The 27,855-nt window shown below is 57.4% G+C and overlaps 16 protein-coding genes across 16 annotated transcripts; 9 read left to right on the forward strand and 7 right to left on the reverse strand.

The window, feature by feature from the left end:
* Positions 1-26: 26 nt before the first annotated feature.
* L969DRAFT_47838 (glycosyltransferase family 64 protein) lies at positions 27-2,146 on the forward strand (the record flags this gene model as incomplete). The annotated part of the gene is made up of 4 exons (XM_014713203.1): positions 27-538; positions 595-724; positions 771-853; positions 910-2,146. 4 exons carry the CDS (start codon positions 27-29, stop codon positions 2,144-2,146), a joined length of 1,962 nt encoding a protein of 653 aa, XP_014568689.1.
* A 168-nt stretch (positions 2,147-2,314) lies between these two features.
* Positions 2,315-3,248, reverse strand: L969DRAFT_16769 (uncharacterized protein; the record flags this gene model as incomplete). Its single annotated transcript, XM_014712874.1, has 2 exons — positions 2,315-2,522; positions 2,572-3,248. 2 exons carry the CDS (start codon positions 3,246-3,248, stop codon positions 2,315-2,317), a joined length of 885 nt encoding a protein of 294 aa, XP_014568360.1.
* Positions 3,249-3,321: 73 nt separating this feature from the next.
* On the forward strand, positions 3,322-4,254 carry L969DRAFT_86723 (uncharacterized protein). Its single transcript, XM_014713204.1, has 4 exons — positions 3,322-3,697; positions 3,761-3,811; positions 3,880-4,027; positions 4,098-4,254. Exons 1-4 carry the CDS (start codon positions 3,401-3,403, stop codon positions 4,145-4,147), a joined length of 546 nt encoding a protein of 181 aa, XP_014568690.1. The 5' UTR covers positions 3,322-3,400; the 3' UTR covers positions 4,148-4,254.
* L969DRAFT_86724 (uncharacterized protein) lies at positions 4,198-5,444 on the reverse strand. Its single transcript, XM_014713205.1, has 5 exons — positions 5,397-5,444; positions 5,274-5,346; positions 5,080-5,212; positions 4,814-5,021; positions 4,198-4,752 (listed from the first exon to the last, which is right to left on the reverse strand). The coding sequence occupies exons 1-5, from the start codon at positions 5,414-5,416 to the stop codon at positions 4,290-4,292; spliced, it is 897 nt and encodes a 298-aa protein (XP_014568691.1). The 5' UTR covers positions 5,417-5,444; the 3' UTR covers positions 4,198-4,289.
* On the forward strand, positions 5,073-8,839 carry L969DRAFT_401863 (uncharacterized protein). The gene is made up of 8 exons (XM_014713206.1): positions 5,073-5,714; positions 5,768-5,937; positions 5,995-6,127; positions 6,180-6,256; positions 6,303-6,650; positions 6,697-7,110; positions 7,160-8,628; positions 8,678-8,839. Exons 1-8 carry the CDS (start codon positions 5,498-5,500, stop codon positions 8,826-8,828), a joined length of 2,979 nt encoding a protein of 992 aa, XP_014568692.1. The 5' UTR covers positions 5,073-5,497; the 3' UTR covers positions 8,829-8,839.
* Positions 8,840-8,850: 11 nt separating this feature from the next.
* On the reverse strand, positions 8,851-10,466 carry L969DRAFT_619951 (uncharacterized protein; the record flags this gene model as incomplete). The annotated part of the gene is made up of 5 exons (XM_014713207.1): positions 8,851-9,349; positions 9,400-9,635; positions 9,691-9,776; positions 9,826-9,951; positions 10,004-10,466. 5 exons carry the CDS (start codon positions 10,464-10,466, stop codon positions 8,851-8,853), a joined length of 1,410 nt encoding a protein of 469 aa, XP_014568693.1.
* A 129-nt stretch (positions 10,467-10,595) lies between these two features.
* On the forward strand, positions 10,596-12,683 carry L969DRAFT_47950 (uncharacterized protein; the record flags this gene model as incomplete). The annotated part of the gene is made up of 2 exons (XM_014713208.1): positions 10,596-12,498; positions 12,553-12,683. The coding sequence occupies 2 exons, from the start codon at positions 10,596-10,598 to the stop codon at positions 12,681-12,683; spliced, it is 2,034 nt and encodes a 677-aa protein (XP_014568694.1).
* A 3-nt stretch (positions 12,684-12,686) lies between these two features.
* On the reverse strand, positions 12,687-13,290 carry L969DRAFT_93925 (uncharacterized protein; the record flags this gene model as incomplete). Its single annotated transcript, XM_014713209.1, has 2 exons — positions 12,687-13,036; positions 13,086-13,290. The coding sequence occupies 2 exons, from the start codon at positions 13,288-13,290 to the stop codon at positions 12,687-12,689; spliced, it is 555 nt and encodes a 184-aa protein (XP_014568695.1).
* Positions 13,291-13,445: 155 nt separating this feature from the next.
* L969DRAFT_93926 (uncharacterized protein) lies at positions 13,446-14,488 on the forward strand (the record flags this gene model as incomplete). The annotated part of the gene is made up of 5 exons (XM_014713210.1): positions 13,446-13,589; positions 13,645-13,758; positions 13,814-13,943; positions 13,994-14,155; positions 14,205-14,488. The coding sequence occupies 5 exons, from the start codon at positions 13,446-13,448 to the stop codon at positions 14,486-14,488; spliced, it is 834 nt and encodes a 277-aa protein (XP_014568696.1).
* L969DRAFT_402246 (uncharacterized protein) lies at positions 14,456-16,166 on the forward strand. The gene is made up of 3 exons (XM_014713211.1): positions 14,456-15,036; positions 15,091-15,866; positions 15,926-16,166. The coding sequence occupies exons 1-3, from the start codon at positions 14,673-14,675 to the stop codon at positions 16,037-16,039; spliced, it is 1,254 nt and encodes a 417-aa protein (XP_014568697.1). The 5' UTR covers positions 14,456-14,672; the 3' UTR covers positions 16,040-16,166.
* Positions 15,774-17,566, reverse strand: L969DRAFT_86730 (uncharacterized protein). Its single transcript, XM_014713212.1, has 3 exons — positions 16,487-17,566; positions 16,336-16,429; positions 15,774-16,279 (listed from the first exon to the last, which is right to left on the reverse strand). The coding sequence occupies exons 1-3, from the start codon at positions 17,293-17,295 to the stop codon at positions 16,118-16,120; spliced, it is 1,065 nt and encodes a 354-aa protein (XP_014568698.1). The 5' UTR covers positions 17,296-17,566; the 3' UTR covers positions 15,774-16,117.
* L969DRAFT_73482 (uncharacterized protein) lies at positions 17,479-17,914 on the forward strand (the record flags this gene model as incomplete). Its single annotated transcript, XM_014713213.1, has 4 exons — positions 17,479-17,536; positions 17,591-17,620; positions 17,682-17,764; positions 17,830-17,914. Exons 1-4 carry the CDS (start codon positions 17,501-17,503, stop codon positions 17,912-17,914), a joined length of 234 nt encoding a protein of 77 aa, XP_014568699.1. The 5' UTR covers positions 17,479-17,500.
* L969DRAFT_102828 (uncharacterized protein) lies at positions 17,681-19,653 on the reverse strand. The gene is made up of 4 exons (XM_014713214.1): positions 18,704-19,653; positions 18,267-18,645; positions 17,830-18,209; positions 17,681-17,764 (listed from the first exon to the last, which is right to left on the reverse strand). The coding sequence occupies exons 1-3, from the start codon at positions 19,624-19,626 to the stop codon at positions 17,997-17,999; spliced, it is 1,515 nt and encodes a 504-aa protein (XP_014568700.1). The 5' UTR covers positions 19,627-19,653; the 3' UTR covers positions 17,681-17,764; positions 17,830-17,996.
* Positions 19,654-19,721: 68 nt separating this feature from the next.
* On the forward strand, positions 19,722-23,002 carry L969DRAFT_93931 (uncharacterized protein; the record flags this gene model as incomplete). The annotated part of the gene is made up of 5 exons (XM_014713215.1): positions 19,722-19,758; positions 19,815-19,888; positions 19,950-20,103; positions 20,169-22,620; positions 22,702-23,002. 5 exons carry the CDS (start codon positions 19,722-19,724, stop codon positions 23,000-23,002), a joined length of 3,018 nt encoding a protein of 1,005 aa, XP_014568701.1.
* On the forward strand, positions 22,905-23,782 carry L969DRAFT_402115 (uncharacterized protein). Its single transcript, XM_014713216.1, has 2 exons — positions 22,905-23,580; positions 23,632-23,782. Exons 1-2 carry the CDS (start codon positions 23,140-23,142, stop codon positions 23,656-23,658), a joined length of 468 nt encoding a protein of 155 aa, XP_014568702.1. The 5' UTR covers positions 22,905-23,139; the 3' UTR covers positions 23,659-23,782.
* L969DRAFT_93933 (uncharacterized protein) lies at positions 23,660-27,628 on the reverse strand (the record flags this gene model as incomplete). Its single annotated transcript, XM_014713217.1, has 7 exons — positions 23,660-23,867; positions 23,928-24,353; positions 24,410-24,828; positions 24,883-25,016; positions 25,069-25,712; positions 25,766-27,409; positions 27,462-27,628. 7 exons carry the CDS (start codon positions 27,626-27,628, stop codon positions 23,660-23,662), a joined length of 3,642 nt encoding a protein of 1,213 aa, XP_014568703.1.
* Between the last annotated feature and the right edge of the window lie 227 nt (positions 27,629-27,855).

The following is a 27,855-nucleotide window of genomic DNA, read 5'->3' on the forward strand; positions in this document are numbered from 1 at the left end:
CACGACAAATTGACGACGCGCGCCTGATGAACGTCTTCAAGCGCACGCATAGGACAGTGTCGTCCCTGTCGCCCGCTCAGGAGGCAAGCGCGAGAGATGGCCTCACTGTGCCGCGGACTTCGACGCCCGCAGCAGCCCGTACCGTTGGTATGCGCAGTCGTCTCTTCGCGCCAGGTCGCACAGCGGACGACGACGTCACGTATAGCCGTGCCTCGGCCATCAGCATTCCCGCGACTCCGCCCAAGCGTACGAGCTACAATGGCTATGTAAGCGGCGAGAGGAGACCGTCTATACGCAGCGACACACTGCAAGGCGTACAGACGACATGGACGCGAACGCTCTTTCGCACGCTGGCCGTGCTCGTCATCGTCCTCTTCATCAAACTCATCATAGACTATGCCGTCGAAGAAACGCATCCTTCGCCTGCCATGCGTCTCGAGAGACTGCGAAAGATCAGCCTTTCGGAGTGGCGTGGCAAAGTGAAGATACGGCGCAAGCGCGAAGTCGTGCATGATGCTCCTCAGGCAGAGCGATACACGTTCGTCATACCTCTAGTGCACAAGCACGGATCCTCGTCTGATATTCCTCGTGCAGGGTCGTAATGGCGACCTACAAGCGGCCACAGCTACTCAAGGCATCGCTAGAGCATCTCACCTCTGGCTCCTTGCCATCCCTTGCCGGCGTGCTCGTCATCTGGCAAGACACAAGCACCCCTCCACCGGCTGTAAGCTCTCGAAGTGTTATCGAGCGAGCGCTGATGTGAGAGCCAGTGGCTCACACATCCGTCCAATGGCACACATTTTGGCGCGCCAGTATGGGTCAGGATATCAGAGCACAACAGCATGAACGAGCGGTGCGGCTTACTCTCTGTGTCGAACCAGACATCAGCTGATACAGCGCTCGGCCCAGCTTCCGACCCGACTCGCGTATCAAAACGCGAGGCGTGTTCATGTTAGACGATGATATTGTGCTTCGCAGCGCAGACATCGAATGGGCATGGCGCGTCTGGCTCGCCGAAAATCCATTGCCGGTCCACCACGATGGCGGCCAGCATGGACATCAGACTCGCTTACAGCTCGAAGGTGGTGATGTGGGCAAGATAGTCGGTTTCACACCTCGAGATTACAAGCGCAGGCGGAAAGCGCCAGGCTCGGGTGGCAAGGGCGAATCGCTAGGACCGGGCGGTCTCGTCTTCGATGTGCAGCCCACAGCGACATACAGTATGATTCTGAGCAACGCAGGCTTCTTCCATCGCGCCTATCTAGACCTCTACTGGGAAGCACGCTTCGTCAAGTTCAGAGCCCATGTGGACACTGTCTTCAACTGCGACGATATCCTGATCAACTTCCTCGTCTCAAACCTGACCCACACTGCGCCTGTCCTCGTTCTGCCAAAGACACCCCTGCGCACGATCAAGACTGACGGTCTCTGGAATCGCGATACACACTTTGAGCGGCGATCTGCTTGTCTCGAGATGTTTAGGATCTTCATGGGCGGTCTCAATCCGCTCGTCAGATCTGACCGTAGTGTCACGCGCCTCGTCGTCGACCAGGCAAGGATAGTTACCAGCGAAGAGTTGATCGGAGATGGCAAGCGAGCGCCTGCGGCAGATGATGATTTCGAGATCGTGACGGACGAGGCCTACGATGACTCTGTGATGATGGACGACAGTGAGGACGAAGAAGATCCTGCAGAGAACCCGATGGCGGAGATGACGGAGTCTGACCCGACTGGTCGGCAAGACGATGCGACGGAAGAGGAGGAAGCGGACCAGGAGCTTATGCAGGCACGGCGAGATGCCCAGATAGAGGAGGAAGACGACGAGGATGATGAGGACGTCCAAGAGGAAGACGCGCTGGCAGAGTCCGACGCTACCCTGGATCGCGAAAATGCCGCAGCAGCAGAGCACGAAGAGCTCCATCATCGTGACAGTAGCACGACTCATCGGCACGCTCACGCAGCCGATGGGGACTATGTGGAAGACACAGAAGGATTGAGGCCCCGATCGAACCATTTGCTGGTCGAGCCCGATGACGAGCTTCTCGATGAGGAGACAGACATCCATCCGGACGAAGAAGCTACGGACGAGGAAGATGCGGAGGCTGATGATCCGATCGAGACACTAGACCCATCACGTATACTATGAGCCACACCTAATTCATCCGCGAGCTGCGCCAATACGGTCATGCAGCCATTTGAGCAGGATCGTTCGTAACCAGGCTCTGAAAGTGGCCATGTCTTGTGCGCAGCAGGAGACAAGCGTGCATTGGCTATGCAACGGTCAGCGAGCTGTCTCTCGATCACCCTGGAGCTGTCAGGATCCGGCTGCATTGACGTTGACGAGCCCGTCGCGGGCGATGCGATCTCTGAGCTTGCGCCGTTGAGTACGGGAGCGATGCGTTCGCTTGGCGCCCTGAGGCTTCTGGTGTGTGATCGAGACTGCATCATCAGCTTGTGGTATCTCTTCGAGTGGCCAGGCTGAGAGGATGATCTCGAGAGCCGGCCGGTGGGACATGCGTGGTCTGTAATGGAAGTCATGGCAAGCTCGGTGAGGTATACGGTGGTGCGCACCTCTTTTTGCTGTCTCTGACGACGTCGTGCAGGAGCGCATCTCTCTCAATGAGCAAGGCCTGATCATCACTTTCGCCTTCCGCATCCATGTCGGCGTGCGAAGTCTTTGCACGCTTTCTGGGAGACTCTTGATCGTCATCGGGCGATGAAGTACGCTTTGGCTTCTCTTCTGCCGAGACTTTGCCGAGAGCGTCGTTCAAGATCGCGTCGCCACTCGACCGAGGCAATGGGGTCAGTGAGCGCAGGAGTGTGTACTGATGCAGCCTGTTAGGGAGTCGAGATAGAGCCTTGGCAGCTAGCTCTGGCTTCTCCTTGGCCAGGCGTTGCTTGGTGTGAGTTCGACGCTTGCCTGAAGTGTTCACGGTACCGAGCGCGAGCTTAGTTGCTCTGCTGGGAGGGGACGCGAGCTGGATTGGCACGCCCTCCTGCTGTGGCTGTGGCTGGAAGGACAGGGTATACTCTCTCTTGACGAGCTCGACGACTGTGATGAGCTTGTGCAACGTCTTGTGCTCGAGCTGATCTGCTCGCGCTCTTGTCTTGCCTTTGACGCTTGCCGAGCTGTCGGCGGTCGCATTGGAGAAGGAGAGTGCCGTGCGCTTCTCTCTGAGGTGTCTGAGTGCGACAGCGACGTAGCCTTCGATGCTGCCGGCGCTGGAGATGCGCACGCTCGTCGCCATCCACGGGCTGGCCTGTGCGCCCGTGCCTGGCTTCTCGCTGACTTGTCGCGCGACAGGCGACAAACTCTGATCTGAGCGAGGTGCGAGGCGGTCAGTGAGCGAGAGGTGGGCAGGGCATCGTGTTGCTCGAGCGAGCGAGCGGGCGGGCGGAGATGTTCTTCCTCAAGAACCTGACGCACACGATCAACTTGCATCCCTCCTACTTTGGCGCAAACACGAGCGACTATGTCAAGCACAAGCTCTTCGAGGACGTCTCGGGGACGTGCTCAGGTCTGCACGGCTACATCGTCGCCGTGCTCGTCGTCGGATCGGGCGAGGGGCCTTTCAAGCCTCAAGGCACGATCCAACCTGGCACAGGCATGGCCGAGTTCGAGGTGCCCTACCTCGCCGTCGTTTTCAGGCCCTTCAAGGGTGAAGTTTTGGACGGCGTCGTCACCACAGTCAACAAGGCACGCCCATCTCCGGCCTATCACAGGCCATCAGAGCGGCAGGCTGACTCTCACCGCTTCCAGATGGGCTTCTTCGTCGAAGTGGGCGCCCTGACCGTCTTTGTGTCGGCTCATGTCAGTCCTGTCGGTCTCCTGCTCTTCGTGACACGATGCTGACGCGCCATCTTGCCTGTCTCGCTCAGCTCATGCCGGGCGACATGAAGTTCTCAGAGGACAGCCCACCACGGTTCAGCAGGATGGGCGACGACAGCATGGCCATTCAAAAGGACGTCGTCGTTCGCGTCAAGATTGTAGGCACGCGCATTGATGCTACAGAGATTTTCGCAATTGGTCAGTCGGCCACTCCGGCTCGTCCGTGCGTTCTCGCCGTGGCTTATCTATCGTCTTTTGGGCTCAACAGGCACGATCAAAGAAGACTACCTTGGGCCTCTTGCGGCGGATAGACAGTGAAGCAAGCGCTGCGATGCTGGTCTTCCCCTGCACAGAGCAACACAGAAAAAGACTCGCGAGAAAGCGCAAAGATGTAAATGTTGTGACAACAGGGCTTGCAAGGTGTTCTCTTTTTGAGTACGTCCGTATGTGGAGAAGCAGATCATGCCTCTCCCTCGCTGTCCTCGTCGCCCGAGACTTCCTTGTTCTCCCTTGCGACTCTGTCCATGAGCGCGGACAGCTCGAGGTCGTCAGACTCGGAGACAGCTTTTGGCGCGAGCTTGACAGCAATCTTGCCGCCCTCCTTGGTGATCGAATCCTCGATGACCTGGAGCGCTTTTTCTAACCGTGCGATGGCGCCTGTCTTGTCTGCGGAATTGCTGATGATGACATACAGAGGTGGCGCGACAAGCCTGATCTTGATCGGCACATCGCTCGTCGTCAGTGCCTCGCCCTTTCTGAGGGCGCGTCGGATGGCATCGATGCCGGCGTAGGAGAAACAGGTGAGCTCAAAGTCGGATCGCACTTTGACGAGCTGAGGGGTCAGTCTGCGTGCGATATGGTCCTTGAGATCCGCTAGCACGTCTGGGTTGACTTCCAGACCGCCGAACACAGATTCGGGATCACTGTGAGGCCGCTTGCGTCAGCGAGAGGCGCGCGAGGGCTCATTCGCGAGCAGAGGCTGACCCTATAGAGACCTTGAAAGCTTCATATGCGTGGCCAAATTTGGCATACAGCGGCCAGGCGATGGCATTGTTGAGTTCCTCGAGATCTGAGCCCGACTTGTCTGCCACATGTCGCATCATCGAGTGGACCGTCTTTCCCTTGTTGTAGCGCTCCTCGCATTTGACGACGTCCTCTGCCGAGACTCTGCGCTTTGACAGGTCGATATAGCCTGTGCATGAGCATGTCTGAGCGCACGAGTCAGGTTGACGATGGGCAGAATGACTCACCCTTGTCCTTGTCGACTCTCATGACGACGACGACTTCATTGCGCCCGACGCGGATGAGCTTTTGGATCGATCTGATGCGTCGCCGGGAGAGCTCAGAGAGCAAGATCATGCCCTCGATGTTGTCATATTCGAGCTAGGTTTCCGCGCCCCCTCGATCAGACAGGCCACGCGCTCGCCAGAGGGAGCAGACCGACCAGCTTGACGTAGGCACCCATTTCTTGGATCTGCTTGACCTGTACCATCACCAGCTCGTCCACTTCGGGGAACCTGGGCGTGGTCCATGTCAGCTGTACCACCCGACAGTCGACTGTGCTCACTTTGACGCATAGAACCGCATCTTGACCGACTGCCTGTCCTGTGGTGAGCCTCAAATTTTTTGGCGTCGACGCGCGACGAGCCAAGGCCCAAAGAGGCGGCAATGCCGTCGCTCCTCGCGAGATCTCTGCCTGACAAGCTCCCTCAAGTCACGTTCAGGATCATCAGAGGGGATGACCACGATGCCAATCTCGCTCTGGGCGTCGATCCGGCCAAGTATGAGCTCGGACTCGGCGACAAGCTCGCGAGCTCGTTCGGCTACAATCTCGATGACCAAGACTGGTCTTTCCCAGCATCAGGAGGCTACATCAAGTGGTTTCGTATGTGTGCAGTCCTCAGGCATCACGGAAGAGCTGACGGGGCATTCACGAAGCTCCAATGGAGTCAGAAATCGCAAAGCAAGTCGAATATGACATGGACGAGCAAGACGAGCAATGGCTCGAGCAACTCAACAAGGAGCGCCGCAAATCTGGCGACGATCCGGTGTCATGCGAGTACTTTGAGGTCGTCATGGATCGTCTCGAGAAAGAATGGTTCGATCTCGTCAGTCGAGCCTCCCGCGCGTCTTGTCCCTCCTTCCTGACGCGGTCAGGGCTGCAGACCAAGCGGATCCCCAAGCCAGCTGCAGTCGCGCTTGCAGAAGACTCGAGGTGCGCCATCTGTGACGACGGCGAATGTGAGAATTCCAACGCCATCGTCTTTTGTGACGGCTGCAATCTGGCTGTCCACCAAGGCGAGCTACGCTTTCTCTCTTAGCTAGAGCTCTCGCTGATTCCTACGCATAGATTGTTACGGCGTACCGTACATTCCGGAGGGCCAGTGGCTTTGCCGAAAGTGCACTGTCTCGCCTGACAAGCCGGTCGTAAGCCACGTCGTTGCGATGTAAGCTCAGCTGAGCGTCGAGGCAGTCTTGTGTACTATGCCCTGCCGAAGGAGGCGCCTTCAAGCAGACGACGGCAAACCAGTGGGCTCATCTGCTCTGCGCCATCTGGATACCAGAGACCGGCATCAGCAACGTCGTCTACATGGAGCCCGTCGATGGCGTGAATCACATTCCCAAGAGCCGCTGGAAGTTGCAATGCTATCTCTGCAAGAGGCGCGTTGGTGCTTGCATCCAATGCGCCAACAGAAGCTGCTATACTGCCTTTCACGTCACTTGCGCCAGAGAGTACAATCTCTACCTCAAGCTACGCCCGGTAAGTGCCCAGGCTGACGACGACAGCAAGAACGAAGCATACTGTCATCGCCATCATCAGGTACCTTCTCCACTGGAATCAATGGACCCGCTCATCAGTCGCGCAGGTCGGGTCAGCATCAGAGATCGATGAAGAGTCACAAGATTCCTTTGTCGCCTCGGCCTCACGTGGCAGCAAACTTGTGCCACCCTCCCTCAAGCGCAAACGTGACGAGTCCCCTGTATTGCAGCGTCGTAAAGCCAATCCTGCAGCTGCAAAGATCTCTCGCGCTTACAAAAAGTCTTACTCCCAAGGCCCGCCGCTCGTCCCCAATTACATCCACGGCAGAGTCGCTGCTTACACCGAACGCATCAAGCTTCGTAACAAGAGGCAGACAATGTCACTCGTCTGTAAATATTGGTCACTCAAGCGAGAAGCTCGTCGGGGTGCACCTCTGCTGAAGCGACTTCATCTCGAGCCTTGGACCGCCAGCACCGACGACCCGCAGCAAACAGACCACGAAAAGGCGCAGAAGCTAGAGGTGTGTACCTCGTCGCTTGCCATGTATGTACGCTGATACGGACTGGCAGCTCATCCTGGCGCTCAGGAATGATCTAGAGAGAGTCAGAATGCTGGCAGAGCTCGTGAGGAAGCGTGAACGAGAGAAGCTGCGCCGGGTGCAAGCATTCCAGGAGGCTATAGACAATCTGCTGTTCTCGCGCGACGCCCGCATGCGTGCTCTGCTGGCCAGTATCCGGGAGCAAGACCCGCAGGGCATCTTCAATGAGCCCGTCTTGCAACAGGAAGTGCCCGACTACTACGATATCATCAAAGAGCCTCGAGATTGGTCGAGCATCGCCAACAAGCTTGACTCGCACCTCTACGACTCCGCTGCTCAGCTCAAAGCAGACATTGAGCTGGTCTTCGCCAATGCCAAAGCCTACAATAAGCCAGACAGTCGCTATCACAAACTCACGCTCAAGATGGAAAAGGCGTGTGAAGGCATGCTGCTCGAGTTAGGACAGCTGGATCGAGACCCTTGCTTCGAAGCGCAAACAACGGTGGTCGACCAAGCAGCGATAGACCAACTTACGCACCTGGATCCAGAGCCAGTCAAGGTCAGCCTGCCTGCTGCCACTACTAGCGCGCAAGCTGGCGAGCGATCATCGAAGAAAAAGAAGGACTTCAGTGCACTCACACCAGGCGTCCGATCGAGTGCGCGCGGTAATGACGCAGGAAAGTCTGCAGAAGACGTAGACAATGCTGAGGAGCGCTTACGACTCAAACGGGAGCGTCAGCAAGAGGCGCGTAGGCTTGCCAGAGAAGCAAAAATGCGCTCGCGAGAGCGGAGCGAGGCACGACGTGCTTCGCAAGGCATTGTGCTCGACGGCGGGGTATCGGAGCGTATTATGTTTGGCTTGTTCGAATCTGGCTGGATACTGCCAGAGGGTGCCAGTCGAAGAGCAAGGACACAGCCGGCACCTATCAGCACTGGCGACGGCGCTGCCTCTCGCGTTGCGCAGGCCGATGCATCGTCTAGTGAGCTATCGTCTGTCTCATCTCTCTCGCCGCTCCCGTCAGAGGATGGACAAGATTCGATTGCGCGCTCAAAGCTGAACGTTGACGCTATCGACCTGTCGTCCGAGCTAAGCAGTCCCCGCGATGTCAGCAGTCCAATCAAGTCTGTAGCTTTAGCTGCCGATACTACGAGAGCCACACCGAAAGCGCGACAGAGTCTAGGTCAAGCTACTCCGACCAGGCCGCACCTCGCCACTTCTCACCTTGGGCTGCACAGCGCGCGAGCGAGCCTGGGATCAAGCACTACCTTTGCTTCGCTCTTGAAGCGTGTCACATTAACGCCATCTCAGTGCGTGCCTGGTCTGATCGTATGGGCGAGCATACCACGCTCTGGCTGGCCGGCATACCCTGCCATCATCGTCGATCCGACATCTGTTATCGAGCAGGTGCCCAAGTCAGTCATCGCCTCACGTCCGGATGGTCCAAGTGACCCGGACAACCCGTTGATCCTCGTGCAGTATTTTGATGCGAGTCGCAATTGGTACGTGGAGCCCTCGGTCATTGTCACTACTGGTCTGACTTGCTTGCAGGGCGTGGTGCAGAGGTAACGACTGCCAGCGGCTTGGCGCGTCGCTCGAGTTTGACGAAACGATTCAATCGTCGAAGCACCTCAAAAAGCAGAGCCATCGCAGACAGGCCATCAAGAAAGCTTATAGCCTCGCTCGCGAACTGCTGCCGTGATGCAATGCATTTTGAGCGTGTGCTACCGCCTACTCGAGTCGTAAAACACCGATGAGGCACCGTAGCGTATCGCAAAGGCAAGCACACTGCATGCAGTCTGAAGAAGCATGATCGTCTGTGTCAACCGCTCTTCTCTCATGGGACCAGCGACGACGAGCACGAAGCTGATGATGGTCAGGTTTGTGCTCGTCAGAATTGTGCCGTCTTTGCTTCGCGTCAGTCTTACTAAACCGAGCGCAGAGAGGATCGATAGCGTCACGCGCGCTCTCAAACTGGGCGGCTCGACGAAACGTACGAGGGAAGGCTCCAGCTTGCCTGTCTTAGCGTTGCGCAGGGGCAGGCGATGCCGCGGGCAGGGCACGAGGCCAAATAGCTGGGGACACGAGAGAACGAAGTTGAAGACTTGCGGAAGGAAGAAGAGCAACAGCGTCTTTGAGAAATGTCCCAAGATACCGACGACAGCAAATGCCATGCCCGCGAAGTAGCAGAATGTGTCGCCGACAAAGGATCGGGCCGGATACCTGTGACAAGTCTGTCAGCTTTCATTTGCTCCGGAGCGCCGTCGGCGTACCAATTGTGCCGCAACAATGCCAAGCATATAGCGATGAGAGGGAGCATAAAGTAGAGACTGAACAAGTGACGGTCTGCCAGGATCTTACTGCCATGTCCGAAGCCAGCAGACAGCGAGAGCTGGGTCGTCTTGGGATCCGTCCCACGCCAGAGTGCGGCCAGCGCGCCAATGTCAACGTCAAGATAGAGGAGATCATTGATGGCGATGCTGAGGGCGATGACGAGGGCCTGCCCGGCCTGTCAATCGAACGAGTGTCAGCACAAGAGAACGAGTAAATGCATGGAAGCCTACTTCGACGCCATTGACACCGGCGAGGATGTTGATGCTGTTTGTGCAGAACGTGGACAGCATGGACATATAGAGATAGTAGAGCGGGCCTGCAGGCTGTCAGCACCTGCATTGCGATTGTGTGTGCGAATGACCTGCCTAGCTTGAGTATGCCGGTTGCGTCGAGTCCGAGCAATGATCGCAAGCCGAGCGCTTTCGGTAGTACGACATCTGTACCACCTTGCTGTGCTATGTAGACTATCAAGAGAGGCACAGACGCGATGACTGGGGGCCGATTGTCAGCTCGCGTGCAGGAGCCATAAGCCTGGCACCTTACTGGGTATCGGTAGCTTGTAACGCCATCGGATGTCGAAGAGATCGTCGAGGAAGCCGAGGAATGTGGCGGTGAGTAGGCTAAGCAGAGATGCAAGGTATGTGGCCAGACTGTGGTGCGGAAAGGTGAGGTCTGTCTCTACGAGCTGCGTTCTAGGTGATACGTCGCTAGGCGCGAGCAGGTAGGCGTAATAAGGCAGAGGCGCGAAGAGCGAGAGCAAGAGGATATAGACTGCAGCGCCGATGACCCCCGTCGATTCTGGCACTCTGGGGCCTTGCAGTCTGCCATGTTGATCCCTCGGATAGCCCTTGAGCATGTCGATACCTGACAGTCCCTTTTCGACGAACCCTTGAGCGAGTACGGGTATCAGCCGGCTGGTCGCAACATAGCCGACTGTGCTGAGTGCCGCGGCGGCCAGGAGCGTGAACGCCGTCTCATTCTCGGCAGCAAAGGCGGCCAGGCCCATCGAAGACTTGGTCTACCGGTGTCAGCGGCAGTGACGTGACGCGCGCTCCTCCACCTTGTCTGTCGTCTTGTCCGTCGACATCTGCCATCGCATCCTCCTCGACTGCTGCTGACAAGTCGGCGAGCCTGGATGGTCAAGAAGGATGCGGCGAAGAAAGCCAAGCTGAGGGCTGAGAAACGCCAGAGGAACAACGAGAAACAGATCAAGCGGGAGATCAAGGAGACCAACAAGATCCTCAATCAGCACTCCGTCAAGAAGTCAGGCAAGGGCAAGAGCAATAAATCCGACCGGATTGCCAATGAGGACGATCTCATCCAGACGCTCGAGGAGTATCGCCTCCAGTGGGAGAAAGATCACGCTGTCTCTGAAGAAAGAGTCGAAGGGCCGCCCACACGAAGAGCCAATGCGACCCTGACGGCCTGCCCGAACGGTCACCATCTCTACCTTTTCGGTGGAGAATACTATGACGGCGATGCGTGCTACTTCTACAACGATTTCTATCGCTTTTCGCCCGACAAGAATGAATGGAAACGGTTCTTTTCGCCGACCTGTCCGGGCCCGAGAAGCGCGCATGCTGTCGCTACCACTCCCGCCGCCGGTGGCAAGCTGTGGCTCTTCGGCGGCGAATTTTCGAGCACCAATCAGACCGCTTTCCATCACTATCGTGACCTCTGGTCTCTCGACATAGCTACTCTGTCATGGGAAAGATTCGATACGAAAACCAGGCCATCTGCTCGCTCGGGACATCGCATGGCCTTCTTCGGCACCCTGCTCGTCCTCTTTGGCGGATTTCACGACGTCGGACTGCGTACGACTTATCTCAACGACCTATGGATATTCGACACTGCCCTCATTCGGTGGACGCAGATCCAGCTCAGAGAGACTGATCGCAAGCCCAGTGCTCGCAGTGGCTTCTCCTTTGTGGCTTGTAGCGAGGGCATCGTCTTACATGGTGGCTACGTCAAAGAATACCAGGGCAAGAAGGCGATCGGTCGGGCATTGGACGACACCTGGTTACTCCAAATCAATTCGGAAGATTTGGCGCTTTGCAAGTGGCAGAAACGTAAGCGAGTCGGCTATGTTCCCTCGCTCAGATCTGGCTCGACTATGACACTCTGGCCTGCGAAGTCGATGGCCATCATGTTTGGCGGCGTCATCGATGAGGAAAAGTCAGAGGAGACGATGACGTCTATCTTCTTCAATGATGCCTATGGCTACCAGCTCCTCAAGACGGGCCGTTGGGTATCAATCCAGCTTCGAAAGGCCAAGAAAAGGACGACAAAGAAAGCGAAGCGCCAAGCAGCAGCACGGCAGCAGCAGCAACGTCATCGAGGCTCTGGTGATGAGGACGACGCCATGCAGGAAGACAACGACCCGCCATCAGAGGATGAGGATGATCCAGAGAGGAGCAAGCCATCGCCCCGGTACAATGTCATGATGGCCGTGCTCAAGAACACACTCTTCATCTATGGCGGCATCCTCGAGAGTCACAATCGCGAGTATACGCTGGCTGACTTCTACACGCTGGCTCTTGACAAGTTGGATAGGTACACATGCCTCAGAGACGACCCTCTGGAAGCAATGGACTGGCATGACTCCTCCGATTCGGAGGACGACAGTGGTTCTGATAGCGACTCGAGCTCTGCAGACGAGCCAGAAACGCTCGAAGGGATAGCAGATGCATCAGCACTCAAGCTTACAGCGCTTGCAAAGGTGCTAGCAGAAGACAGCGATTCGGATGAAGACGACGAGCGAGCTCATGATGCGGATGGCAATATGCTTCTGACTGCCGAGGAGGAAGAGGTGGCTGCCGTCGAGTTGCGCAAGAAGGCCATCGCGTTCATGGGCGTCAGTCCGACTGGCCAGACGGAGGAAGCTAAGCTGAGCACGCCCCGAGCTGGCGAGACGCTAGCCGTCTTCTATGAACGGTCGCGCGATTACTGGCGCATGCAAGCGTACGAGCGTGGCGACGTCGAAGTACGGGGTCGAGAGCTGTACAAGGCAGGCTATAAGATCGCCCAGCGCCGGTATCGTGTGTCTTTTGCTCGAGCTTGGTTTTGAGGAGAGCTGACATTGGACTGGGCAGTCGAATACAAGCCTGTGCTGGACGAGATCGAGCGCATACTGGAAGAGGCCGGTCTTGATGACGAAGAGATGGCACAGACCGGCGGCACGACCAGCAACGGACTCGGCGTCGAGTCGCGTAATCGACGCTGAGCCTCAAAGATCTCTTCGCTCGAGCCAGTCGAGCAGCAGGTCAAACGTCTCTGGCCGATCGAGCGAGACATGCTGCTCGTCTGCCGTCACTATGAGCTCAGGGCCGTCGTCTGGATCGGCATCGACGAGTAGCCTGTGGGCTCGCAGGCCTTCTTTGTCTTGCTTGCTGCCTATCAAGACAATTGGGAACGTCGGCTCGTACGTTAGCGCGTCTGATCGCGCTGGCTCAACGAGTACAAGTCCCGCAGAGCCATTTGATTCGCAATAGTGCTCTGCTATCAGACCGAGCTCCCTTCGAGCGAAGATGAGCGGCGGGAATGCATTGGACGATCTTGCAAGCTCGTGCGCAACTTCTGCCTTGCACGTCAGCGCGACGTACTGAAGTGCAAGCTGCTGATGTACTGCTTGCCGCTGTCTGCGCATTGGCTTGTGCAGCCTTTGGTATGCTAAGCACTTGGGAGGTATAGCCTGCAGACCCAGCGAGCTTCGACCATTGGCTCCATTCGGTGCCATCTGCGAGGAACAGAAAGGGCAGAGCGAGCACCCGTCCAGTTGGCTGGGTTACAGAGAGCTGCCAGTGCCTGGCTGCACTCAGACGAATTCCCATGAGGACTCTCGAGAGACGTCAGACCTCGAAACCAATCGTGGCGCGTGGCAGAAGCGCTGAGCGACAGACGACCAATCGCGCGCGCGCGCGCGCTTGCTTGGCCCCATCAAGCAAAGTGACTCGCTCGGGACATCTACCCACTGCAGTCTTCGACTATGACCACCCGCGGCAGCAAAGTCAAGCTGTCCTCCATCGATACGCTGACTTTCTACAATGGAGCGGAGACGACATTTCGCCGGACCAGTCCAGTACCTCAGCTGACGTGTCAGGGTTCCAAGTCGATTTGCCGACAATATGCTGTCGGTCGAGCCTGCCCCAAAGCTGTACAGGATGCGCTGATACCTCACCATTCAGCCGGATGTCATACAGTGCCAGAATATGGGCGGAACAGCTCCAGATATACAATGGCGCTGCGAGGCAGAGCTGCCGTCGTCAGTCAAGCTCGGTCGGGTCGAGGTTTCTTGCGAGGTATATAGTGCATTCCTGCTAGCTCAAGGCTGCAAAGAGCTCAGCTGCTGCTCAGGGCTACGCGCATGCAGACGACGAATATGTACTCAAGGGGTCGTGCGGATTGACGTACAGCCTCGTTCAGCGCACGCCGGACTATGACGACGGATCACTGCCGTGGCAAAGGAACAACAAGATGAGCTATGGTCAGCAAGCGTCATCTTTCCTGTCGGCCGATGAGCTGATGCGCGAGCAGACGACATACTCTCTAGCCTCTTTTACTGTCTCTTCCTGGCCATGCTTGCCTATTTCGTATATTCTTTCGTCAGATCCTTCTTCCGGCCAGAGGGACAACGTGCGCCAGGAACAGTTCCGCCACGCGGCGACGGCGGCGGTGGCGGCGGTGGCTGGGGACCAGGTCTGCCAGAGCTAGCAAATCTTGACGGCATGCTGATGATACGCGACAGGTTTTGGGGGAGGGCCACCTCCACCGCCATATAGCAAGAGTCCCGATACCACGAGCACAGGCTGGAGGCCAGGCTTCTGGTCAGGTCTTGCCGGCGGTATGGCCGCCCAGAGCCTGCTCAATAGAAATACTCGAAGTATGGCACCGCAACGAGACAGCTGGTTCGGTGGGCGAGGCGGCATGAACGACTATCAGCCACGCGCTGGTCCGTCTCGAGAGCGTGAGAGCATGGGCGGGGGTAGTATGCGTACATCGGCTGGCTTCGGAGGCACGAGAAATCGATGATGACTCGACGAGAGCTCTGTTGTATGGTACACGTATACACGTCACATAGTAAGTGCCACCCCTACCGCTCAGTGACACCAAGGTGCCCAATCAAACCTAGCCTAGCCTATGTCCCGTGGAGGCGAGTAAGGAGCTGCCGGAGAGTCTCCTATAGTCGCTCATCGACCGCCGAGCGCTCGACAAGATGGCAAGTCACGCCCGAGACGTAGCGGATAGAGCTAATATCAGGGCTGCTGGCTTGCATTGGCAGACATCACAACTACCGCCCAACCTGCTCAAGCTCTTCGCGCCTCGGCCAGCGATCCCGTATGCCAAGCCTCTGGGGCGAGACATCGACAGGCCGCTCAACAAGGCCATCCCTGGCGTGTTCGATGTCATCGAGCGAGTGAGGCAAGAGCGAGCAGAGAGAGGAGAGGAAGCCTTGGAGGCAGAAGAGCGCAGTCTCAACCCAGAAGCTTTCACAGACTCTGCCGATCTGAAGATCGCCAACGGCCGAGCGGAGCGCAAGCGAAGAAAAGAGGAAACCTACAAAAAGGCGTTGGAGACTTGTGCGTCGCTTGCTTCCCTCTCTCTAGCGATAGGACTGACGTGTGCATGCGCAGACAAGCCAAAAGAGGACGAGCACGCCGTCGGGGATCCATACAGGACCATCTTCATCTCTCGCCTGCACCGTGACGCGACAGAGGAGCAGCTGCGCAAAGAATTCGATCTCTATGGCCGCATCGAGAACCTCAAAATCATTCGGGACAGCAAGGAAAAGTCAAGAGGATACGCCTTTATCCTGTACGAGCGCGAGAGGGACATGAAAGGTAATCATACAAAGCTGCATTGCCTCTGTAAGGCCTCACTGACACCGACGCTGCTGCGCACAGCCGCCTACAAGGATGCAGACGGGCTCAAGATCCTCGGCAAACGCATACTCGTCGATGTCGAGCGTGGTCGTACGGTCAAGGGGTGGAAGCCAAGGCGACTCGGAGGTGGCTTGGGCGGTTTGGCCAAGCCGGCACCCGCAGAAGTCCCCTCGCTGTCGAGCTTCAGGGGCGGCATGCGAGGTGCTCGGGGCGGCGGCATGCGAGGCGGACCCGGTGGATTCAGTAGTCGCGGTGGAGCCTTCAACGGGGGCGGAAGAGGCGGCTATTCAGATGGTCCACCTCGAGGCGCGCCGGCCTTCGGGGGCGGCTATGGAGGCCCGCCTTCGCGGCCACCAGGGGCATATCCTGACGCGGGCGGCTTCGGTGACAGGGGTGGCTACGGTGCGCGACCGCCGCCTTCCAAGCCACTCGATCGATACGGAAGCAGCTATGATTCGCGAGGGTCTAACGGTACAGATGCATTTGGCCAAAACCGAGGCCCACCGAGAGGCGCCGGCATCGGCTACGTACGTACCAAGCGTTTCCTGTCTGCTGTGCGTGTGCTGACGCGCATTCGGTTTTGCAGGCGCCCAGCAGGGACACGGGTGACTACGGAGGGTCAAAGCGTGACTATGACCGCGGACCGCACGACGGCGCCTATCAAAATGGCTATGGCGATCCAAAGCGGGCCAGGTACTGAGATGCACAGCATGAGAGCGGGCGCGCTAATGTAAATTTGACCGAGCAACGCTGGCCTGCGCTGTCGTAGTATCTGTATCTAGTCGTTGGTGAGTCGCGCCTGCGGTCGCTCGGACTCGCGCGGATAATGCATCGAGTCGAGTCGATGATTGCGATACTGCTCATGCAGCTTGACGCGGTAAGACGATAGCACGCTGTTGGTACAGACGAGCAGGGTGGCAAAGAGCAGGACCAGAAAAATCTATTGCGAGTGAATCAGACGAGATCCCTCCGCTCCTGGCACAAAGTGTAGCGCACCATCGTCCGCCAAGACATGACTTCCACAAAGCTGTTGATCACCTCGCCCAGCGTTTCTGCCGCCACGCGTGCCCGACCAACGATCTTTGGATTCCTGACGGTTTGCGCGATCATCATCCACAGCTGCAGAGGACATGACCAAGAAGCTTGCCTATTCATGCAGTGCTCCCAGCCTTGGCAGGTGCTTTCCATGTGGGGGATTCTTGTCTCTGGTTCGCATCTGTTTGCCAGATAGAGCTGTCGACATTGCTCGACCTCTTGCAGAATTTCGGTCGAGTAGGACGTCATGCGATCGCTGACATCGTGTCTGACCGTCAAGACAAAGCCAAGCGCAAGCCAGAGCGCGAGACCGAGCAGCGAGGCATTGAAAGCAAACTGCGCGTAGCCCAGCAAGACTGACGGCACCTCCTCTCGCCACCAGGACCGGCTTAAGTCTGAATCGCATGCTGCCGGGGCGCCATAAGTGTGGTTGTGAACATGGTACTGCTGCGCATTCCTCGTGACTTGGGCCTGCTTGCCGCGACGAGCGCGCTTTCGCGTCTGAGCGAGCGCCAGCTGTTGACTCTGAGCATTTAAACTATCTGGCGCCGTCGCGCTGCGAGGCTGTTCTGCGGCACTGCAAGCGCGCTCTCGCTCGCTCATTGGCTGAGTATGAGCCGGCTTCTCGTCCTTCGCGCAAGTGACTTGCTGTGAAGCGACCTCAATGGGTTGTGCAGGACCATTGGCAGACGAGGCAGAGTGCATGCTCACGTCGGCAAGCTCATTCTCGGTGAATTCGGCAGCCGGGGTCGCTGTCACGCGACTCCAGAGAGCCTGAAGACCGTTTGCTGGCGCAGGTTCGTCGAGGTCCATGTCCGTCGCATCGTCTGCGTGGCCGCGCTTGCTATGTTCACGGCAATCCGCGGAGGCCTGCGTTGCTGGCTGTAAGGGACGACGGGGGGCCTGATATTCAAAGTCCATAGGCGCAACATGACTGCGAGCATCCCCCGTCGAGCGCCGGGTTGGATGTAGCCTTGAGGGACCTGGGAAGACCATGCACGCTGGGCGATGCCCTGGCCAGACACGATGGAGCGGTGGCAGCTGGCAGGCAAGAGCGGAGCAGTCGCGTGCCTTGCCCTTGGCGCCTTGCCCTTACGCATCTGCCCGTGATCGCTCGCACAGGGAGATGTTGATCAAGGTCAAGACGCTGACGGGCAAGGAGGTGGGCGCATGAGGAGCTCCTGGCCCGCACGGTCTGACACCGCCAGGAATCCAGATCGAGCTTGACATCGAGCCCAGCGACACGGCAAGCACCTCCGGCAGTCACTCTGCGTCAGAGGGGCTGACCAGCAGGCCTTCGTCAGTAGATTATGAGGATCAAGGAGAAGGTAGAAGAGAAGGAGGGCATCCCACCAGCTCAGCAGCGCCTGATCTTCTCGGGCAAGCAGATGTAAGGCTCTTCACTCGATCTCACAAGAGCACCGTTGACACTTTCGCGGACTTGCGTGCTTTTAGGGGAGAGGAGAAGTCTGCGCAAGAGCTCAACATCGTCAGCGGATCTACGCTACATCTCGTGCTCGCGCTTCGTGGCGGCCGATAGAGCAGAGCGACTGTCAATCACATTCACATTGCAAAGGCGCGCGTCGTGTTGTCTCTTCTTGCTCACTTGCCGTCTTGCAATGCTAGCGGTGGCCTCGAGCCTGCCAATAGAGTGCTTCTGCGGTGCCATCAAGCAGTCTAGCGATCAGATAGGGCGAACCGTAGCCTTCGTCAGCCGCGCCGTCGCAATATTCTTCTGGCTCGTCATCGTCGCCGTCGTCCTGGGTGCGCAGAGTTGCCTTGAGTGCATGTACTGCTGCTTCTGCCACTTCTGTGCTCGAGAAGCGCACATAGCACTATGGTCAAGGGTGCCTCATCAGTCAGCCAGTTTGCATAACGAAATCGGAGCTTACCTCCGTTGTGCCCGGCACATAGTCGACGTATCGTACAGCTCCGTCTCGCTCTACAAGCTTACCGAACAGGCTCTTGAGCACAGTGTGCTTTGAGTTGGGATGGATGCCGTCAACAAAGAGCAGGCAGCCGAGAGGATGTTTCGGCGCCTCTGGGAGCTCTTCGTGCTCCCATCGCGTTGCCATGCTTTCTTTTTTGTGCCATCCCTGCTCAGCGTCTTCGCGTGATGCCCGTCGTGTGCGCTCGTCAGATCCATGGTCGAAGCCATCGGAGCGCCTCCGACCCCTACCATGCTCCGTGTATGGCCTGCGGTTCGATTCGAGACTTATGATGTCGTTGTAGTATCTCATGTATTCTGATTTGAGCTGAACCCATTTCTGGCTATGGGAGATACTAGGCTGCTCAGCGACAGTACGACAGTATCGCATTGACAGCTTACAAGGACAAGACTCTCAAGCCAGATGAGTGCGCGTGCTGTGTCGGTCCCGTTCCTGCCGCAAAGCCGTGATTCGGTGTCGTCCTGGTCCACTCTGACGGAAGGGACGTATCTGCCATCAGTGGGCCTTCATTTGGCTGTGCCAAGTCCGTGCGCCAAGGCCACCGCGACAAGGCTTGCTCTGCGGCTTCGACCGTGGACAGAACGACAAAGCAGAAGCCTTTGAAGTCGCCGCCACCAAATGGAAACGAGTCTAGTTGATGAGGGCCTGGTGTAGCAGCCGAATCATCTGCTTGATCTAGCATTGGCAATCTCAATACGTCGATGCTGCACGAGAACAAGTTGCCCAGATAGTTTCGCAGATTGAGATGATCGATTTCCGCCATCGGGACTCGTAATCCGTCTAGCAAGTATGCACGGGGCGGAAGCTTCTCAACATAGAGCATCCGCTTGTTCCAGTTCTTTGTCGAGATACGCCTGACCATATCGACATTTGGGGCGCGCGTTGAGCGAATGCGTGACGCCATCTCGTCAAAAATCAGCCCTGACTCGCTTTGGAGCTGCAACGCCTGCACGAGCTCGCCTCTTGTGACTTCGAACCTCTCTAGCTTGAGCAGGGTGACGATGTCACCGAGCGCAAGAGAGCCATCCGGTCCGAGCAGGTCTGCCGCCGGAGGGTAGCGATGGCCGAGGAACCAATCAGTGAAGCATTCTTGAGCAGCGACGGCGAGTTGTCGCAGTCGAGCGATGTTCTTGATCTCCTCGCCATGCGTCGGTAGATGCTCGCGGTCTGCTATGCTCATTGGACCGTCTTCATCGATCGACGGGCTGAGCGATGGCTCGCCTGTCCCTTCTTTCTTTCGCTTGATAGCTTCATCGCAGTGAGACGCAGTCCTTGAGCGCTTGATGGACCGGAGCTGTAGCATGAGCTTGAGAGCGTGTGGCTTCACGACATTTTGCGCGAGACGCGTGTCGTCGTCATCATCATCGCGTCATCGACCTGCGCACGGCGCTCTGCGTGATGGCGCCCAAGACCGTGCCTGGCAATCCGCTATGGAGCAAGCGATCTCTTGCCACTGTGTGTCAAGCAAAAGCTGATCCTCGCGCGACGCAGTACGATGGCTCGAAGAAATGCGAGATCTTGCCGCACAGAGGGGCAACGACAACAGCGTGACGAACTGCAACAAGGTAGGTCGCGCGACAGCACTGTGCACCACCCCCTCGGCTCATACACTTAGAAATGGCACAGGCAATCGCGTCGCTGAAAGCATGTCCCACGCCCATGTGCAGCCCATGGGAGGCCACCGCGCTACGAGACATCGGCAAGACCTACGCTAAGCACTTGGAGCAGCGCCTCAAGGACTACTGCCAAGCCAACGAAGTGCCCTTCCCCGAACAGCGTTGTCAGTCGAGCAGTCTGGCTCAACACCGTGCTCGTTCAGGCACTGACTGCACGCGCCGTCCTCAGCTGGCATACCCTGCCCGCCGCCTGGCCTACGCTGGAACAGCATCGCGCATAAGCGTACAGCAACGAACGCAAACGTTCAGATTGCCCCTGCCCGCGAGGAGGTACCAGATTGGTCCGCCGACTCAGATGCGTCGGCCGGGCCTGGCTCGTCGTTGCTAAATCGTATACCGCAAGGCAGGAGCAGGAAGGCATCCGGCAAGCGGGTCGCCAAGGCAAGGGCGAAATCCAGAGAGGACGATGCTGATGGCCCCCCGCCAACCAAGAGATCTCGCGCGCGCGTCTATACGCCCAAGCATCGTTCGGGTGCATACGCCATCCTGCTCGCTCTCTACGCACTTTGCGACAGTGAAGAGCATCTCGAATCTGCAACGCGTCCCGATATCGAAGAGCTGGCCACACCGCTTTGCGACTCCTCCTTTGCTAAGCCAACGCAGGCGAGCCGCGACGAAGGTGGCTTCTACAACGCTTGGTCCTCGATGGCCGGCTTGATCAAGAAGGATCTCGCTACAAAGGATGGCAAGAGTCGCTGGGCATTGACACTCGCGGGCTATGCACTCGCGAAGCGCATGCGCGCTGTAGAAGACGGCTTAGCTGCACCTGCACCTGCACCTGCACCTGCACCTGTACCTGCACCTGTTTCTGCTTCTGTTGCAGACACGCCTTTGCCAGTCTCAACACATATGGCCGCGCCCGTCTCCTCCCTGCCAGCCCTGCTATCCAGCGAAGGTAGCACTGCCAGTGTGACTACCGAGTATCCCTATACTGCGCCGAGTCGGGACGGACGCCGGGCGGCTCTTGGACATACAGCAGCGATCTACAAGCCGGTAGATGCGCTGCATAAGTCTGCCTCTGTTCTGTCGGAGCGGCCCTTTGCGTATGATTATATTGATTCGAACAGGAATCCTGTTGGGCTCCGGGACGATGCAGAGATCAAACAGGACGAGCAGCCTCCCCACCAAACGCTCTACCATATTCGATATTGGGTCGGACAGGCCTTGCATGGCATCGTCCGACAGCATGTCCAGCGCGACAAAGATAGACCGGTTATGCAGCATCCCGATCTGGGCTCACTCGAGTTTGGCTGGCTGTCAGCAAAGGTCGCTCTGCCGAAAAGCGTGGGACTTTCGAGACAGGACGGCAGCAAGCAGTTGGCTAGCGCGCCAGCTGCTTCAGTCACACCTGCTCTGAGATTTCCCACGAGCGCGGGTCAGGCCAAAGATTCAAGTGAGGCGCGCAGAGCCCTCTTGCAGGGTCCTTCTGCGCTCAAGCGCAGCTCATCCGGCCCTGCGACTGTGCCATCAAGCCGCGTGCAAACGCAAGACATGATGGCTGCTCGCTCAGCGGCCGCGGCACTGGCCAGACAATCGTCAGCCTCTGGGCTGTCATCGACGAGCTTCAGCAAGATACCCATTGCTGCAGGTCAGTGGCTCGTGCTAGACCCGATAGCAAGTCAGGCTACTATCCCACAGAAAGTGCCCAATGCAGCGAACGACACGCCTCGTCGTGCTATGCGAATGACCGATCGTTCGACCGGCGAGCTGCCCACATTTGAGCCCTTGCGTCTTCGTCGTGGTACGTTCGACATAGTCGTCATTGTTGATAGCCGCGAGGTATCTCGCTCGCAAAGGGGCGAGGCCGTCGCCGGCCTGCTCGATGCCAAGCTATCAGCACATGGGATCCAAGCCGAATGTCGCACACTCGATGTTGGCGATTGCCTGTGGATCGCACGCGACAGGTCAGACAGCCGTCGTGAATTTGTGCTTGATTGCATCCTCGAGCGCAAGACGACTTCCGACTTTATGGAAAGCATTGCGCAGACGCGCTACCTCGACCAGAAGCTTCGCATGAAAGCTAGCGGTATCAGCTCGATCTTCTACCTCGTTTCCAATCGCTTACCGCATTCGGAGCACAACTCAAGTCTGATGAAAGGCGTCAGAACTTCGAAGAGCCAGCTCGGAATCGTGGATGACTTTCAGGTCATCAATGTCTATAAAGAAGCAGATGTCCTGCAGCGTTTGACTGAGATCAGTATCGCCTTGAAGCGCCAATATCAGGAGGCCGATCTGCTGGCAATACCGGACGCGAGCGTGCATCGAGAAAGCTATCTAGAGCTTCAGCGTTACCTCCGGCGTACTCAGCCTGATCAGAAGTACCTGACGACCTACACCGCCTTTCGTAAGCTCAACGCTGCGCAATGCAGTCTCGCCAGCACTTGGGCTGGCATGCTCTATTGCGTGACTGGTCTCACGCATGAGAAGATATCCCGCTTTCTCGATCGATTTCCTACGCCATTGTCGCTGCGCCAAGAGCTGCGTCGCAGAGGCTCGGGAGATGCTGAGTACGGGAGCAAGACGAAGAAGCCCAAACGTGGCGACTGGCTGAACGATGAGGTCGGTGGCAATTGCGTGCGTTCGCTCGGTCCTCTCATCTCTGGTCAGTGCTCTCATCAGATGTGGGTGCAAGCTAAGCCTCGTGGTAGCACGACTCGTTCAGCTCTTTGACGATCGAGACTACGACTCTACGGCTATTCAAGACCCTGCGACTCAGACTTAGCTGACCGATATGCGACCGACAGCTCTGGCTCGTCCGCGATTTGCCAATTCGACGGGTATCGGCCCTTCAGTTTCAGATCGATCAGTAGCTCAGCCCTGCGCGGTCTCTCGAAGTCCACTCATGCAGAGCTACGCCCGCTCAAGTATGCTGAGTATGGCACAGGTGGTCTCTTCAAAGGCGACCGAACGATCCGGCTGATCCTGCCGGTGGCTCTTGCAGCCTTGCGGCTAGTGTCTGAGATTGCAATTTGCCCTTTGCGTGCACGCCGCTCGCGCCCTTGATGGTCCCGATCGAGTTGTGCCTCTGAGTCCTGGAGCCTCGATGCTCCACGACTCGACGCGTCGTCTGAGCGCTCAGGATTGCAGCCTCGCCAAGAAGCATCATGACGCGGAGCTGAGCTTTATGTCAAGCTGCAGTCATGCAGAGGCATCTCACGCCAGCAGGCAACATCGCGCCATTGGCGCCAGGCCCGATGATGTCGTCCACAACCGCATCTGACTTTGTCCCGCCGCCGCCGCCGACCGACGTGCTCGATCCGAAACCTCTGCTGCACTACTATCCTCCTTCAAACGCAATATTCAGCTGTGCCCGATGCTCGGCCCATCTGGCCTTGAAAGATGAGCTCGTCAGCAAGAGTTTCAGCGGTCGCGATGGACCTGCGTACTTGCTCAGGTCGACCACGAACACCGTGACAGGCAAGAAGGAAGAGAAGATGCTACTGACCGGTTTGCACTCTATTGCCGATCTGAGATGCAAGGGATGCAACATCTCCCTTGGCTGGGTCTATATCAAAGCCTATGAAGCTTCGCAGCGATACAAGGAAGGAAAGGTGATTCTCGAAAAGGCAAAGGTCATCAAGGTCAGTGCTGTCTGCGCCTGCGATGCCTCGCGCTCAACTCCAACGGCACAGGAGAACGGTTGGACACTGGACACCTGAGTCAGCCTCGGTCTCGCAAAGGTCTGCGACAGCCTTGGACGGCATGTCCATCGACGTACGCAAGCGCGCACGCAACGCTCATATCGCAGTAGTCTGCAGCGTGCGAATGGCAAGGATCGGCGCGGCTCTTCGCAGCCTGTGTATTCGCACAGATCGCCTCAAGAGTGACCAAGCTGGTCCAAAAGACAGCACTCCCTCGCGTGACAGTGCTTGCAATTCACACATGAGGACAACAACACAACAAAGCTTAGTGTACATTTCTGCAATACCAGAGGATATAGACGCTCTTACCGGCGTGCTGGACATCTGAATCACTCGCCTTGCTGACGCGTGAATCACCAATGGACCACCAGCCACGGTTGTTCTTGACAAAGGCAGTGTAGTGGCCAGAGCTTAAGCTGCCAAAATGATTGCTGACTGCATAGAGGTCGTATCGGTAGCTGCTCGAGCTCGCAGTCGGACCGACTGTCTCTGGCTTCACGTTGTACAGATTCGCAGTTGCGGGCGGTAGCGGTGGGGGCAGATAGTTTGTTAGATCGAGACTGCTGAGCGGGTATCGCACAACGGTGTCGAGTCTCTCGGAGAACGGTCCCTTGAATGAGAACCGCTTGAAGTGAATCAGCAGGATCGGAGGCAAGCGCGATAGTGTTAGCCGCTTTGTCGCCTTCCTTCGCGTCTTGCAGCGAGGGCAATTCCTGCGGGGGCCCATGTTGTCAGTCAAACCGACAGAACCATAGCAGCAGACACTGACCATGCCTCGCTCTTCTCGAGCACTTCCTCCTTGACGAATGCGTCCAGGCACTGCTGTAGGCTGACCTCTGACCGCGACTTATTTGGCAACGGTAGTGACAGATACATAAAGGTGTCGTAGGTCGTCGATGTCTTGCCGCAAGTGAGGCACTGCAACCTGTTACGGTACTGTCCTTGGAACCAGTTGACAATAACGCTGTTGTTTCGACGAGTATAGATTTGCCACTCTTTCTCCGAAGCCACCTGCGTGGGCAGCGATTCAAGCGCTGCCTCTCGCTCTGGCGTCATCTCGACAGGTCGCGGTTTCTTCACGACAAAATTGAGATCCTCATGCAGCCCATCGAGCAAGAACGCCAAGAACTCTTGCGAGTCGTGTTGATCAGTGCCGCGAAATTGTGGCGCGAATCGACAGATGGCATCCTGGCGCGGGATGCGTCAGCTGACATCGCGCATGCGGAAGGAACTGATATCTACCCTGAAGGAGACCGGGGCAACAAAATTGTATGTCTCGGTCCAAAGAACTTTGATGAGCTCACCGACAGCGTCGGCGAGGACGCCTTGAGTACCCATGGGATTCTGTCTGTTGATCGCGCGCCTGTAGCTGCCATCTGCGCTCATGCGAGTGTCAGACGAGCTCAGACGCAGAGCCGGACGACTTGCCCTTGAAAAAGCGCGCGAGAGGTATCGTAGCGCTCAAACACTGTATTGTGCTATTCATGTAGCAAGTGTTGCCCATATTCTTGAGGCCGGTCAAGCCGACTGTCCCGTCGCCAAAGTTCGAATTCATCGCTCGATCGGTCCAACCTGGCGTGATGGGAGAAAGTTGGGACGAACTCTGATTGAAGGACGAAAATGTCCTCGCAGTGTTCGAGCGCGATGGCTGCGGCCGCATGGGCTCGTTGTAAGAGATCGCAGCAAGCGGTGGTCGCTGCGGCATGCTGAGAGCCGTTCGGTTGATCTGAGGATAGTCTATAGGCCGGCGATCATAGATCAGCTCCCGTGGCTGCCTTGACTGGTCAAGTAACGCCGAGGTAGGCGTAGCAAAAGCATCAAATGCTGGTGCTACAACCTGACGCTGTGCAGCAAGAGCTGGGATGGCAATCGGCGATGACGCAGACGGATGACCGTACAGGGAGCCGCTCGAGACGTCGTGCGACTTGAAGTAGCCCAGATCTTGAAAAGAGCTGTCAGAGGACCGCGCGGAAGAATTGCCTTGCTTGTAGAGCGCAGCCTCGCGTCCATTGATGCTCACAGCAGCTTCGTCGGATGCCGTCGGCGCCGGTCCCAGCAAGTATGCACTTTCGCTACGAACCTGAGGTCAGCTAGGATCAAAGTCAAAAGCAAGGCTCAATCTCACGGTAGCCTTGCAGATGGCTGGCTTTCAGAACGTTGACGGCCTGCGTTGATGTCTATATTGCCAAGTGCTGGCCGAGCGGGTCTGCTAGGCTCGTTAAGCTTCTCGCCAACCGTGCCTCGATCGCCAATCTCTCTCTGCCAAGCATCCCATCCACCGATGAGTAGCATAGGCGACCTTTTCAGCGGATGAGCAAACTCGCGCTCGTAGACTGCTGTCAATAGATTGTACAGGATCCTGGCTGGGTCATCGATCGATGTACTTGCAGACACAGGCGGTGTGACGGGTAGCTTGCTAGAAGAACGGTCGTAAAAGATGATTAGGTCGAAAGTGTGTCTCTTCGCGAATGCATCCCGCTCGATCTCCGGTGATAGCACGAGCGAGGACTCTAATCTTTGTGAGGAGATTTCGTTGCGCAACGTGACCGGCTCCAGGCAGACCGTCTTGCCCGCGATCCTACGCGCCTCGAACTCTGGACGGGTCCGCAGATCGAGCAGTAATATAGAAAGGGAGCTATCTGTGGTTGCCTCGTTTGTTTTGAGCGTCGGCTCCAGGTACTGCCATAGGTGGGCCGGCAGGATTGAGTTTGCCCGAGGCAAAGCAATGCTTGGAACAGTTGGGTGCGTTTTGGACGCGATCGATTGAAGAGGTGACTGACTTGAGGCAGGCGGCGGACGAGAGCTTCCTAATGCCAGGCTGTCTGGCGCATACGCGTGCTCGCTTACAGGCAGTAGGCGCCGACTGGGCTCAACAGGCCTGCTGAAATCAGGCGGCGTCGGAGGTCGGCCTAGCACAGTCGATGCGCCTGGCTTGCTGGGTGGGACTCCTGGCAGATCTGACAATTTCTCAACGGCTGGGAAGTGGCTTTCAAAGTCTTGGTAGCTCGGCGTGGGCAGTGCTGCAAGCCGGGTATACGAATTGTCCGACTCTAGCTGCGGTCGAATGTGCCCGGTCGGAGACGGGGCAGGCTCTGGCTGCTTGTCATGCTCAGAATCCAGCTGCGCTGGCGCAGATCCTGGTCTTTCGTCATGCTGAAGCTCTGGGGCTGATCTGAACGGCGAGGGAGCTGCAGTGCCTGGATGGCCATTAACGTCTGCTCGCAAAGCTATCGGCTTGGTGGCCTGCTGTCTCTCGCTCACTGGCGACGTTGCGCCGAGTGGCAGATGTGGCGGAGGTGCTGGCCGGGACGAAGCTACGTGCGTCGTTTGCCTGGCAGCGCCCGGCCGCGTGTGATGAGCGCCTGCCAGGCCTTCTTGCGGCTGCGCGCCTGTGTCGAGTCCCGCGTTTCGTAGAGCAAGTAGGCGCTCTCGGATCGTACTCGGAGGTGCAGACTCGGCGGCAGACCCGGCTGGTGAGGCCGGTTGTGCTGCACGCTTCGAGGGCGTCAAAGGCGGCGTGAAGTCGTGTAATGCGGACGAGGCGATAGAGGTTGTGCCGTTCGAATGCGCCAACGATGGCAAATCATGCGGACTGCTCGTGCTGGCTCTTGCTTCCTCGTCTCTTGCCTGAAGTGCCCGCGCGAGAGTGTTCATCTTTTGGCCGGCTGAATGCACTCGCTGGGAGAGATCCATGAAGAGCATGTACTCTGGACCTTTGAGCTTGCGCATAGTGGGATGCTCGGGGTGCTGGTTGATGACACTCATGACGCTGTCAGGCTCGCACTGATCAGCTTCGAATCGAGGACAGCAGTAGCGCTAACCCAGCCCATCGTCTAAGTGCCAAGTAGGCAGACTCGGCGTCACCCTTGTGCTCGAGCGCCTCTGCCTCGTCGGAGAGCTTGCGAGCCTGTGCGAGATAAGACTTGATGCCATATCTGTTGTCGGGCTGAACGACTGAAGCCGACTTGAGCTCGGCCAAGGTCCGCATCGCCTGCTGCTGCCGGCGCAAGCCAGGGTCGTCTCTGCGCTGCTACTGGCTGCTGCTCGTCAGTCAAGCCAGACAGTTGCGAGTCACAAGCAGTGCGCAGGCCTAGGACATCTTCGTGCCTCGCCGTACAGTCAGCATTGCCATCGTCGTTGGCTCTTCCTCTCGCAACACTCGCGCGCCTTCCAACGTCGACACGCAAAGCAACAGTCACACATGGTTCAGTCATT

Source organism: Mixia osmundae, assembly GCF_000708205.1.
Source record: "Mixia osmundae IAM 14324 unplaced genomic scaffold scaffold_4, whole genome shotgun sequence".
NCBI lineage: Eukaryota > Fungi > Basidiomycota > Mixiomycetes > Mixiales > Mixiaceae > Mixia > Mixia osmundae.